The sequence below is a fragment of the Oryx dammah genome, unplaced genomic scaffold, assembly GCF_014754425.2.
Source record: "Oryx dammah isolate SB20612 unplaced genomic scaffold, SCBI_Odam_1.1 HiC_scaffold_18, whole genome shotgun sequence".
Lineage (NCBI taxonomy): Eukaryota > Metazoa > Chordata > Mammalia > Artiodactyla > Bovidae > Oryx > Oryx dammah.
Window position 1 is genome coordinate 66,622,904 of NW_024070202.1, and position 13,357 is coordinate 66,636,260.

The 13,357-nt window shown below is 38.7% G+C and overlaps 1 protein-coding gene across 1 annotated transcript; it reads left to right on the forward strand.

Annotated features, from left to right (window-relative positions):
* Positions 1-1,061: 1,061 nt before the first annotated feature.
* FKBP14 (FKBP prolyl isomerase 14) lies at positions 1,062-13,063 on the forward strand. Its single transcript, XM_040259705.1, has 4 exons — positions 1,062-1,444; positions 4,494-4,645; positions 7,678-7,805; positions 10,788-13,063. The coding sequence occupies exons 1-4, from the start codon at positions 1,248-1,250 to the stop codon at positions 10,944-10,946; spliced, it is 636 nt and encodes a 211-aa protein (XP_040115639.1). The 5' UTR covers positions 1,062-1,247; the 3' UTR covers positions 10,947-13,063.
* The last annotated feature ends 294 nt before the right edge of the window (positions 13,064-13,357 follow it).

Below are 13,357 nucleotides of genomic sequence, written 5' to 3' on the forward strand. Positions count from 1 at the left end.
CCTCTACACTTTTGTTGTTCAGTGGCCAAGTTGTGTCCGACTCTTCGGGACTCCATGAACTGTAGCACATCAGGCTTCCCTGTCCCTCACCATCTCCCAGTTTGCCCGTTCATGTCCATTGAATCGATGATGCCATCCAACCACCTCATCCTTTGTTGCCCTCTCCTGACTTCAATCTTTCCCAGCAGCAGGGTCTTTTCTCATTGTTGACCCTCTACACTAAGGTCATCTAAAATTATTAGTGACCATAATATTGTGTGTGGTGTAGAATGAATCAGATGGTTGGATGATGGAGCTCAACTGCTTTTGGGGCTGAATAAACTTAAGCAGGACATGTAACCTCTCCTAGCCAAAATATTAACTTATCTTTTACAGGGATAAAAGAACTTGCTTTACCCACAGAGTAGTGAGGTTCACGAAGAACCAGAAAGCATTTTGAAACCTAAACCACTGTTACATGCCTGCGTGCTCAGTCGCCTGAGTCTCTGCGATTCCAGGAACTGTAGCCCACCAGGCTCCTCTGTTCATGGAATTTTCCAGGCAAGAATACTGGAGTGGGTTGCCATTTCCTACTCCTGGAGATCCTTCCCAACCAGGAGCTGAACCCGAGTCTCCAGCGTCTCCTCCCCTGGCAGGCAGATTCTTTACCACTGCTCCACCTGGGAAGCCCCCTTACCATGCTTTCTGGGGTGCGGGGTGTTGGGGGGACGGGGGCGGGCTCTCTCACCAACCGTGAGACCTGTGCCATTTCCCCTGGACCCAGGACTTCACACCCCTGCGGATTCTTTACACCTCTGAATCTGTCTGAGGTTTCCGGTTAGCTTTGCTCCCCACCCCTCGCTCCAGTTCCTAAACTGTGGAATTCTGCAAGCCCCAGGCCTTCAGGACCACTCGGGGTGATTTGCTTCTGCGCTACCTCCCCTCAGCGGAACTGAAAATTGCAATATTGTGACATCATTGGCTTGAGAGGCTCCTGAGGGACAGAATCACAAGCCAATGGGAGGCCGTCTTTCCAGGAGCCAGCGTTGTAAGAGCCAGTCAGGGCAGGGTTTGGCCTTAACTCTTTAGAGGTGAGTTCACAGAGCGTGGGAAAGTTGTCCGTGGTGAATGTGCCACGTCTGCTAGGAAGTGGGGAGTCATGACTTGCCAGAGGCTGTTGTCTTTAAGTCTTCAACTACTTTCTTAACTCTATGAGGTCGGGGGCCCTTTCTGTGTTTTTGTAGCAACTTCTTTCCTGCCCTGGCAACATGAGGCTTTTCTTGTGGAATGCAGTCCTGACACTGTTAGTAACTTGTTTGAGTGGGGCTCTCATCCCAGAACCAGAAGTGAAGATTGAAGTTCTCCAGAAGCCATTCATCTGCCATCGCAAGACCAAAGGAGGGGATTTGATGTTGGTCCACTATGAAGGCTACTTAGAAAAGGATGGCTCCTTATTTCACTCCACGTAAGTAATTATACCTTTCGGGTAAAATAGTAAAAGAACCCAACCCACATATGCCAGCTCTTGGGCAGGGATAGTGGCGCGTACCAACTCTATCTCTTTAAAAAAACTGAAATATCTAATTTCTTTCTATGGGGAAAGGAAGTTATTGAAAGCCAATCTTATATAACAAGGCCTTTGAAGATCTTATTGGAAATATGTGCTCAGGATAAAGCAGTAATTTTTTAAATTATAAAAATTAGAACTAGAATTTCTGAAATACTGTAGAAATATCTAGGTGTATAATTAGGCAATAAGTAGAAAAGACTTAAAGGAATTCTCATTTCTCAAACTTTGATCCTGAGGGAAAATAACTTTGGTGTAGGTGAAATTAACTTTTCATAGCAACTTCATGAGCAGAATATACTATCATTTATTTGCTTGTTATAGGATATGTTAACGTTAGTTCATTGACTTATTTAAATTCTGTTCTGATAGATGACACTTTGGTCAAGGCACAGGACCATGATTCACTTCATTATTTCTTTCTGGAAATCAAAGACTTCATTGATGGGTGTGGGTGTGGTTATGGAAGATTAATCCAGTACCTACAGTGAAGGATTTTCAGGTGGTTACACTATCATTATTTCTGTTTCATAAAGAAAGAAATTGCAAAATGGAAATCTTTTACAAGTATAGTGATTTCCAATTAGGCATTGAATCTCTGATTCCATTCCAAACGTATTTACTGAACATTTCTTTATGTTAGCCCTTTTGTTTGATACTAGAGAAAATTTAAGTATCTGACTTCTTTCCAGCCTCATCCATTCATTCATCTATCCATCAATCAAATCCTTACTGAGCGACCACAAGTCAGGCCCTAGGGTACAAAGATGACTAAGAGTGGCTTCTTCTCTAGCAGGACACTGTCTACAGGAGGGAAGGAAGACAAATAACTCTGATGTAAAGGACAGAATGTTCGAAGTGCTCACAAAGCATAATGGACTCTAGAATTAATCGTGCTCTAAAGGTGGGGAAAGAGAGCGACTTCCCAGAGATCATAATTGAGATGGGTCTTGAAAGATGGATGGAGGTTTTTTGGTGGAGAATGAGGAAGGGAGGACATCCCAGGTAGAGAGAATGACATGAACTAAAGCAGCAAAGTTTCATGGCCCTTCCTAGACCTTGTTTTCTGATAAACTGCCTTTACCGGGCATTCCGATCTGGTCTGTCATGACGTTCTGAAGTCAGTTAGCCCTCTCCTCTGAACTCTGTTAGCCCTTGAAAAAAGTTCCAAGATGGTGGCTTGCCACTGAATTCTCAATAGCCCTATCTTTTTTTAATCAGAGGCCAGTGCCACGTTGGACATTAAGCATATTATGATTTGCATTTGAAACTTTCAATTGCATTTTTATTTTAGTCTGATCTATTTTAGATCCAGCCTTTCAAGTCTCAGAACCAAAAGTCTGTGTGGACTTCAGTGTAAACCACTTGACATTGTTTAACACTTTGCCACTGAAGTTCTAGTTCCTGATCAGGGGAATATTGTCATGCAGCCTCCAAGTAAATGGCCAAAACCTGCTAACTCTGAGTATTAGAATGAAAGTACCACCAAATGATCAGTTTATAAAGCACGTTCATCATTTCAAGAACCGTAACCTATGTGGTAAATGGCCTAAATCCTTTAGCATGACAGTATACGTGCCAAAACTGTAACAGTACTGGGTACTGGATTCTTTCTTCTTTCTTTCTTCTGTTTTAGCTTTCCTCTGTGTTCTACAATTGCCATTTTGCTACTTTGATCACGGGCGAGATTCAGGAAAAGAAGTGAGGGCCTTTAACTACATTTAGTAACCATGGTACTTGGGAAGCTTAGTAGAACGACTTCCGGTTCTCACCTACAAGAGAATAGGTCAGTTCCCTTATTGCACTGAAGTGATGTTAGTCTCTCAGTCATGTCCAGCTCTTTGGGGTCCCATGGACTATAGCCTGTCAGGCTTCTCTGTCCATCGAATTCTCTAAGCAAGAATACTGGAGCGGGTTGCCTTTCCCTTCTCCAGGGGATCTTCTGCCTTTCCCTTCTCCGGGTGATCTTCCCGACCCAGGGATCGAACCTGGGTCTGCCACATTGCAGGCAGATTCTTTACCATCTGAGCCACCAGAGAAGCCCCCTTATTGCACTGAGTGAGTTAATAGGATTAGATACTACTCAGCCCACAAGCTCCTCCAGTAGCCCATCAGGTTGGCTTTCTTAGGCTGGCCTCTCATGAGCCAGGATATCTTAACCATTCACTTCTCCAGTTCTTGAGGGGCCACTCTTCCAGACTGCCTTACATAGCCCCACAATAAACACCTAGGGAGAGAATTAGGCCAGGGTCTGAGTGGGGATTCAGGGCTGAAGAGCGGCCTCTTGTACCTGTCAGAACCATCAGCAGGCTGTACATCAGGAAAGGTTGTAGAGAGGATTTCAGATGCTGTGCTCTCGACTCTCCATTGGAGTCGACTCTCCATGGGAGTATTCTTAGCCTCTCATCCTCCTTCCCAAACTCATCCATATTCCATTATTTTATCCCTCTTCTGCACCCTAGTGGTCTCCCAGGGAAAGCATCACTGTGTGATTAGGACTTTGAACTTTGGAATTCAAAGTTTGAACTTTGAACTTTGGAGTTAGGTCAGATACTGGCACACTTAACCTCAGTTTCCTCCACTGTACAATGGTATAATAATGGTACTTATCTCTTATGATCACTGTTAGACTTAAAAGAAGCAAAGCATTTAGATAATACTTGGTATACAACAAGGCTTCCCAGGTAGCGCAGTGGTAAAAGAATTCGCCTGCCAGTGCGGGAGACGCAGGAGACGCAGGTTCCATCCCTGCGTTGGGAAGATCCCCTGGAGAAGGAAGTGGCAACCCACTCCAGTACTCTTGCCTAGAGAGTCCTGTGGACAGAGGAGCCTGGTGGGCGATAGTCCGTGAGATCGCAAAAAGTCAGACACAACTTAGCGACTGAGCATGAGCAGGAGCAATGATAAGGTTACTAAAGAGTCCCAATGTGTTTTCTTTCTGTTGTAGTCACAAACATAACAATGGTCAGCCTATTTGGTTCACCCTGGGCATCCTGGAGGCTCTCAAAGGTTGGGACCAGGGCTTGAAGGGAATGTGTGTAGGAGAGAAGAGAAAGCTCACCATTCCTCCTGCCTTGGGCTATGGAAAAGAAGGAAAAGGTAATAACAATTCTACATTTGTACTACAGCATTATAATTCTTCTCTGGATTAGGCATAGAAGGTAGTAACTACTGTGTATTTTTTTTTTTTCAAGAAGTAAATACAAGACTTGTATATCTTATGAAAATATAATTATGTCTTGATTATCATTTGAAGTGGCCAATTAATCATAAGATATAAATGGTCAACTGAACTATCAATGAAAAAATGTTCTGGAATCTCAACTTTGTTTACTATTGCTCACCAATATGGTGGGTTTTTAAAATGGTAGTATTATATATATAACATAAGGTTTACCGTTTTGAAGTATGTAGTTTAATGGAATTAAGTACATTCACATTGTTGCGCCAATGTCACCGTTGTCTCCCGGACTTTTTTATCCTCCCCAATTGAAACTTACTGATTTGTTTTAATAATGCAAAAAGAAAGACTACTCAATATAAGTGTTTTGATGAGTTGAACATTTGAAATATAGATTATTAAGGCATTAAATGCAGTTTTAGATGTGAGCTGTGTATGACATCTCCCGTGACAGAGCTTTTATTGGAGGTTCTTTTCATGTTTGTTTTAAAATTGTTTGATAATTTATTTAAATAAATAATGGAATGACATGAAATGAGTTTAATAAAGCAGAAGCAACTGGGCTAGTTGGTCCAGGGAGCCTGTGCTAGTATTCTGGGGCAGTCAATAAAACCTGTTGTTTAGGTGGGAGACCATGCAGTTTTCCAAAGGGCTACTTATAAGAAGCCTAAAGATGTGTATATGCATGCATCCTATAATTCCTTCATTAGAGTCTAACCTAAGGGCATAATCTGGTCTTGGGGAAAGATTTATAAACAGAATGTCGATCACTATGTTGTTTTTAATAGCTAAAAGACTGAAATCAACTTCAGTGTATAATAACAGAGGTGTAGCTAAATAAATATGACCCAGTTATTTTAAAATGGCATTTCAGGGCTTCCCTGATAGTCCAATGGCTAAGACTCCAACACTCTCAGTGTGGTGAGCCCAGGTTTGATCCCTGGTCAGGGAACTAGATCCCACACACTGCAACTAAAAATCCTGTATGCCACAAAAAAGATCAAACATCCTGTGTACTGCAACTAAGACCTGGTGCAGCCAAACAAAACTAAATAAATATTTAAAATAAAATAGTATTTTAAACATTTTAAAAAATTATATCTACAATATGTATGCTATAATGTTATATATAAAATTAGAAAACAAAGATATATATAGTATGATAGTAAGTATTAGGAAAAAATATATACACATACAAAGTGAATCACAAGGAAATAGAATGTTGATAGTGGACAGTGGTTCTGGGAGTTATTTTTATTTTTGGTTCTGTCTCTTCCACATTATGTACATAATGAAGAAAAAAAGTTTAAGAAGTCATTAGAACTAGACATAAAACCACTCTGATGTAGTAAACATACAGACTTCATAGCCTCCAAGCTTAACCATTTATAAGGCAGGCACTGTGGTTTCCTAGCCCAGTTTCCTAAGAAGAACATAGGTGCCATATATGAAGTATTACATTTTCTAAAATGGACCTTGCTATTCAAATCTTCTGCATTGAACAGGATTTATTACAAAATTCAATTCTTGTTTCAATAGTCATCCTTTTGGAGAATAAAATCAAGTATCTTGAAAATGTTTCTCTGATGTTCAACATAGTCTTTCACTTTCCTGTATCTTTAATGTTTCTCCTTTTAATATTTATGTAAATCTTCTGCAAACAACAGGATTTACTAACAAAATTCAATTCTTATTTTTAATAATGATCCTTTTAGAGGATAAAGTCAAGTATCTGACGTTTAACCTATTCTTTCACTTTTCTGTATCTTTATTGTTTCACCTTCAATATTTATATAAATATTAAATGGTATTACTCCATTTCTGTCTATATAAGTGATATTAGTATATTAATATAAATACTAAGTGGTATTAGTCCATGTCTCTTTCTCCATACTCCATTTAACTTGATTTTACTTTGTAACAAGTTAGAGATCTGAATTTGAGTCATTTCCTTCAAACAGAGTCCCGTGAAACTAATCCTGCTAACATGTACTTAAACACGAATTTTGTAGTTTTTTAGTACCATGTTTACATGCCTCCCTTTGGAAAGATACCAGTTTTCTCCATGACCTCTAGTGCATGCCCTTCTCTGCCTAGATCTGGAATGGTAAGCTTCAGCACATAGTGTAAGTTTTGTTCTTTGGATGCTTACAAATGCTCTTTCATGGGAATATGTGGGATGAGGGAGTGGGGCACTAAGAAATATTTGTAATCTTTACCCAGACCTGTATGTTAATTATACATATTAGAAAACAAATTGGAAAAAAAATAATGTCAGTTTCCCAGAAGTTTTTGGTTTTGTTTAGTTTTTTTTTTTTTTTTAAGGTCCCTGGGACTCTAACAAAGCTCTTTTTACTTTAAAAGAGTTTTATCTCCCTTCTCAGCAATTTGTTTTAATGTCTCCCCGTCCCATGGAATTTCCTCAACATGTGTTGAATTTGCTTCCAGATGAGAAAACTGAGACTTAGAGAAAGGCAGATGTGTTTTGTCCCAGTGTGAGCTCACCTTGTTATATACTGCCTCCCAGTGGTGGAAATGTCCATGCTCGATGTGTTTCTAGGCCAGGAGTTTCTGACCCAAAAGTTAGTAAATCACTTCTACTGATTAACTCTGAATGAAAGCCCATTAAGTCATTCTTGACATATAATATGTAATCTCTTAATTATATTTGAAATTTAATGCTCAGACCATGAGGCATCTGTGTGTGTGTGTGTACAAAACAATCTTTAATTGCAAAGTCAAAACACTCTCTTTTGGATCTAATAATTTGTTCTCTTTATTCTATTTGTTTGAATAAACTATAAGTAATTTCTCTATATGCGACAGTCTGAGAAATGGTTTTCATTTAATTCAGTTAAAATAGTATTTTGTTAATTACTGCAAGTTTTCTATCATCTGAACTTTGTGATCTTTTTAATAAAACTTAACCCCCACCCTCTCTACGTGTCAGGTAAAATTCCCCCAGAGAGTACACTGATATTCAACATTGATCTCCTGGAGATTCGAAATGGACCAAGATCCCATGAGTCATTCCAAGAAATGGATCTTAATGATGACTGGAAGCTCTCTAAAAATGAGGTGACCTTCCATTTCTCTCTCTCTCTCTCTTCCCTTTCTCTCTCTCTCTTTCTTCCCTTTTTCCTCCCTTCTTCCCTTCCTTTTTCCTTCCTTCCTTTTAACTCACTTTTTAAGAAATATATTTTTAAATAAAATTTATTTTTATTGTGTAAAATGTTATTTATTAGTTTTCTTAAATACTGATGCTTTGAAAATTGCCTTTTTTTCATAAGAAATCATTGTATTGGAGAAAAGTATATTGAGACTTCCCATTCTTTTGCTTTTTTTCTCCTTAATGTAATAGGATTCGCTGTATCTTGCTCTTGACTTTTTTTTTTTACTTTTTTTTTTTTGTATTGTGGTGTAGCTGATTAACAATCAGGTAAATATCAAAGGGACTCAGCCATACATAAACATGTATCCAGTCTTCCCCAAACTCCCCTCCTGTCCAGGCTGCCACATAACATTGATTAGAGTTCCATGTGCTATACAGTAGGTCCTTGTTGGTTATTCATTGTAAATATAGCAGTTTGTAGCATATCCTCCCAAACTCCCTAACTATACCTTCCCCTCTTCCTCCCTGCTTGCCCAGAGTTTTTGAAGATCTGTTTTAGCAAGACAAATTCCTGTTTTGGAGTTACTGTGTAAGAAACATAGATATCTTGCATAATATCACTGGTTGTTAAATGAAGCTGTATAGTGATTGTCTAGCAGTTAGCAGCAGCAAGCAGATCACATGCTCAGTTTTGCTCAGGATAGGAGACCCCAGTCTGGATTTTTCACAGAAGCAGACAGACCTTTCCCAGCTCCCTCAAGGTCCTGGTGTTGAGTAAGGGGAAAGGAAGAAGACTTCTCTTTATAATTTATTTAGGCTTTTGCAGCCATTGCTACACATACGTGTCTTAGTCTGGCTTCTGTGGGGAAAGAAATGGAGAAAACTCTGTATCCTTAAATTTTTTGTCTACTCATGTTCTCCATTATGGGCTTCCCTGACAGCTTGTTGGTAAAGAATCCACCTGCAATGCAGGAGACCCTGGTTCAATTCCTGGGTCGGGAAGATCCGCTGGAGAAGGGATAGGCTACTCACTCCAGTACTCTTGGGCTTCCCTTGTGGCTCAGCTGGTAAAGAATCTGCCTTCATTGTGGGAGCTGGGTTCGATCCTTGGGTTGGAAAGATCCCCTGGAGAAGGGAAAGACTACTCACTCCAGTATTCTGGCGCAGAGAATTCCATGGACTGTATCTATAGTATAGTCCGTGGGGTCTCAAAGGATTGGACACGACTGAGTCATTCCCCCCATTCTCCATTATGGCGTGGCTGGTCAGAAATCAAGTCCCTTTTTATCCTTTCATCCATTTCATTCCAATGACCAGGAAATGATTGAGTCTTGAATAGGATATGTTGTTATAAACCACAGGATCATGATCCACAGCTACTAAATGTATAACACCTCAGAGTGTTCATCAGTCATGAACTAGTTTCTATCCAAGATAAATTTGAATTCCCTTTCATTTAAAAAATCCTGAATAAACAACACATTCACATGGTTCAAAGAAATCAATTCAATATAAAAAGATTTATTAAGAAGTCATTCTCCCACCTATATCCTCTTCTACCATGTGACCTTCCCCTTCCTATCCAGTTTTATTAGTCTGATTCACTGGAAAAGACCCTGATGCCAAGAGGGATTGGGGGCAGGAGGAGAAGGGGACAACAGAGGATGAGATGGCTGGATGGCATCACTGACTCGATGGACATGAGTTTGAGTAAACTCCAGGAGTTGATGATGGACAGGGAGGCATGGTGTGCTGCAATTCATGGGTCGCAAAGAGTCGGACACGACTGAGCGACTGAACCGAACTGAATGTATTCTTCTAGGTATTTCTTTATCCAAATACTAGCAAACATGAATATACAGTTTTATTTCCCCCTTGCTTACACAAAAAGCAGCATACTATGCAAACTGTTTGGCATCTCACTTTATTCACACAATATACCCTGGAGACGTGTTCTACATTAGCCCATCTATTATCACTGCCTCTCCTGCTTTTTTTAACTGCATTACATCCCCTTAATCTTAAAAATAAATGTGCACATTATGTTTGCATATTGGTGGTAGGGGGAGGAGAGAAGGTTTGAAATTGCTCATCTAACAGAGGAATAATAGGGATATGATTAAAAATGAAAATACAGTTGGACTGCATTATGGTGAATCTAGTAGGTAATTGGGGGCAATATTTTGTTTATATATTCAAATATCTGTGTAAAAATGGAAATTTTTAGTCTAAATACTCATCAGTCTGGATTTTGCTTTAATCTCTGAGATCAAAAGGTCAAGTGGCATGATCACACCGAGGTCCAGAGCAGCTACTGTTTCTAGTCACCTACTTAAACTGTAAAAAGGCCATCACTTAGTCTGATTTTAAGAGAAATACCTGGAATTCTGATCCTTGTTAGAAAACAAGATCTGGGTAATTCAGTGGATTGAAGGATAGCGGTCTTTCAAATCCTTGACTTTATGGGGACTGGAATTAATATGCTGTATTGTGTGTTTTTCTCATGCTATAATCCTTCTTTTGGCCTCCCTGCAGTAGTCAGTGTCTCTGCCATAGCACTATTTGGCGTGGTTTACTTGCGTCCAACTCTTTTGAGACCCCATGGACTATAGTCCGCCAGCCTCCTTGTCCATGGGATTTCCCAGACAAGAATCCTGGAGTGGGTTTGCCATTTCCCTCTCCAGGCAATCTTCCCTATCCAGGGAGAGAACGTGAATCTCCTGCATTGCAGGCGGATTCTTCACCACTGAGCCACCTGGGAAGCCCATAGCACTATAGAAACAGCTTTTAAGGGGGAAAGTTGTTTATAACTCTTTTACTATCATATGTAGTTGTTTAGTAGTTGTTATATATAATTAAATGCACTACCCATCTAGTCTATAATATTGATTGGCTCAATGTTGGTATCTAATGAATCTGAATTATTAATGTGACCCATTATTTTGTAGGTTAAAGTGTATTTAAAGAAGGAGTTTGAAAAGCATGGTGCAGTGGTGAATGAAAGTCATCATGATGTGTTGGTAGAGGATATTTTTGATAAAGAAGATGAAGACAAAGATGGATTTATATCTGCCAGAGAATTTACATATAAACACGATGAATTATAGACACACGTCTCCCATTTTACATGGCATCCACCCTTAAAAGCAAGGGTAATCATCCTGAAAGAAAGTCTTATTTGTTAACTATGTTCTGTTCATGCTTTGTTTTTTTATTTTTATATATTTTTCTGAATATTATTTGAAGAACCCCTTAGGGCTTCTAAGTACATTTATTTCTGGTAAGTTATTGGGAAGAAAAAGTTGATCTGTTTTTGAAGAGAAGACTTCTGGACCATTTTTCACTTTCACATGTGAAGTCGTATGTTTTACTTGCATACATGTAATTTTAAAATATTGCAGCCAGGAGCGTGCCCAACATAAGAACAAGTGACAGCACAGATCAGCACCCTCTATTTTTTTTTCCCTCATCTCCAAGTTAGATGCTGATATTTGAAAAGCCTTTAGAAATAACCCAAGTCTTATTATTTTCATGTTGTAATGAAACAGTGTGCCTGTTACTGCTTTTGAGTCTCTGCTTGAGGAAAACAGGAAAATGGTTGTTGAGCTCTACTTTTAAGTTACTGCTTTACTTACTGAGGAGATGTGCAATGCTGAAGTGAGTAACAAAATTCATAATTTATAAATGTTTACATTGAAATATTCTGCCTGGGATTTAAGCTACCTAACTAGCAATGAATGACCTACCATCATTAACAGAACAAATTATTTATGTGTTTATTTCTTCATAATAAAGTGTGTCAAAATATTGCAAAGGAGGTGAAGAGTTGGATTGAGTCACTGTTTACTTTTTAAGGCTAGCAGATTGCCCTTCCTCATTCTTTAATTGATAAATGTCTATAACTAATGTGTTATACTACAGTAACATTGTCTTATAAGAGAAATTAATGATACAATAAAAAAATCCCATTTCTGCCTCATCAGAAAAAAAAAATGAGGCAGACCCACAGCAGCTACTACTTTTTTTTTTCATTTTTATAGAAGTATAGTTGCTTTACAATGTTGTGTTAGTTCACAGCAGCTACCTTTCAATAGAGGTCTATCCTGAGTCAAAAGTTGATGATTTTATAATTTTATCTTAAATAGGAATTCTTCCTTAATACTTTTTAAAAATACCCAAACCTCATTTGCTAAGATGAGTAAGTTTACAAAGGGATCTCAAGTGCATCATTGTCTGATTCTCACTAAGCCTGTGAAAAAAAGAGATCTTACTGTACCTATTTTTTAAATGAGGAAGTTGTCATTCAGAGAGATTGATTGTTGTGCCCCAGGTCAATCAATAGCTAACTTGTAGACCCAGATTTTAGTCCCCAAGTTAAGTATCTTTCTACTGCCCTCTAGTATTGAAAAGGATTCTCACTTCAGTTTGTTCTCCTAGTAGTCAACTCTCTGTTTTGTCCTTGGATCCTTATCCTTTGAAGATAGTTACCTGGCTGTATGTGGCGCTGTTGAATTCCCATGATCCAGAAATATTTCGGGTCTCATTGAATAATCTTAGGGTGAGCACTGAATTGCCTCAAAAGCCCTAGGGGCGAGAGGGTCCAGGCATGTATCTTAGTCCTTTCATTCCTGTTTACCTCTGGGTGGTTTGTAAGTTATTTTGATACTTATGAACAATTACTACATCATATATGGACTACTTTCACCGATTATATATTGACATTTTCATCACTAAAACAGGAAAGAACACAAATAACACCTTTCTCTGATGAAATCACTTATATTTAGAAAACTCTTAAGTTGTCACTGCTGTTTTCCTCAACTTGAAGGACTTACAAACCACAATACAAAAAGCTTTGTACTGTATTATCGAGGGAAAGAAAGTAGCTTGTCATCCCGTGCTGTATTGTATAAACATTACTGATGATGCTGTCTATGGTGGAGGAGGAAAGGAAAAAGAATTCTGGTTATTCAGGGAGCATATTATTTACCTTGTATGAATTTGGATCAATTCCCACCTAAATATTTAGATACAAGTATGAAATGACAGCATATAAATAGGTTACGGTTGTTTTTACATTATCTGCCTGTTTAGTGTGGCAGCATCTTTGCACGTTTTCATTCGTAAGAATAATCAGACATGAACTGTGACTCCACTTGTATATAATTTGCCTCAGTAATACTGCTGATATGTGTTATATTTAAATTTCTACAACTCTGTTGTGGTATTCTTTTCAAAATAAAGTTTATTTGGGAAAAAAATTGGTTTTGTGAAAAATTCTTCAAGCCCCAGGTGACTCAGCAGCTTTATTGATTTTCTGTTATTCTCGGTCTTATATTGAAACTAAGTGAGGAAAATGAACAGGTAAAGTGAGGAGACGGGTGTGATGACATTTTGAATGTGTCTTTGGTTATCCACTCTGTTTAGATATATTTGTAAAGAAAGCTGTGGTGTGGTTTCAATTGTTTTGAAATTAGCATCAAACTATTGAGGGCAAGAAAATTAGAGATACCAAGAG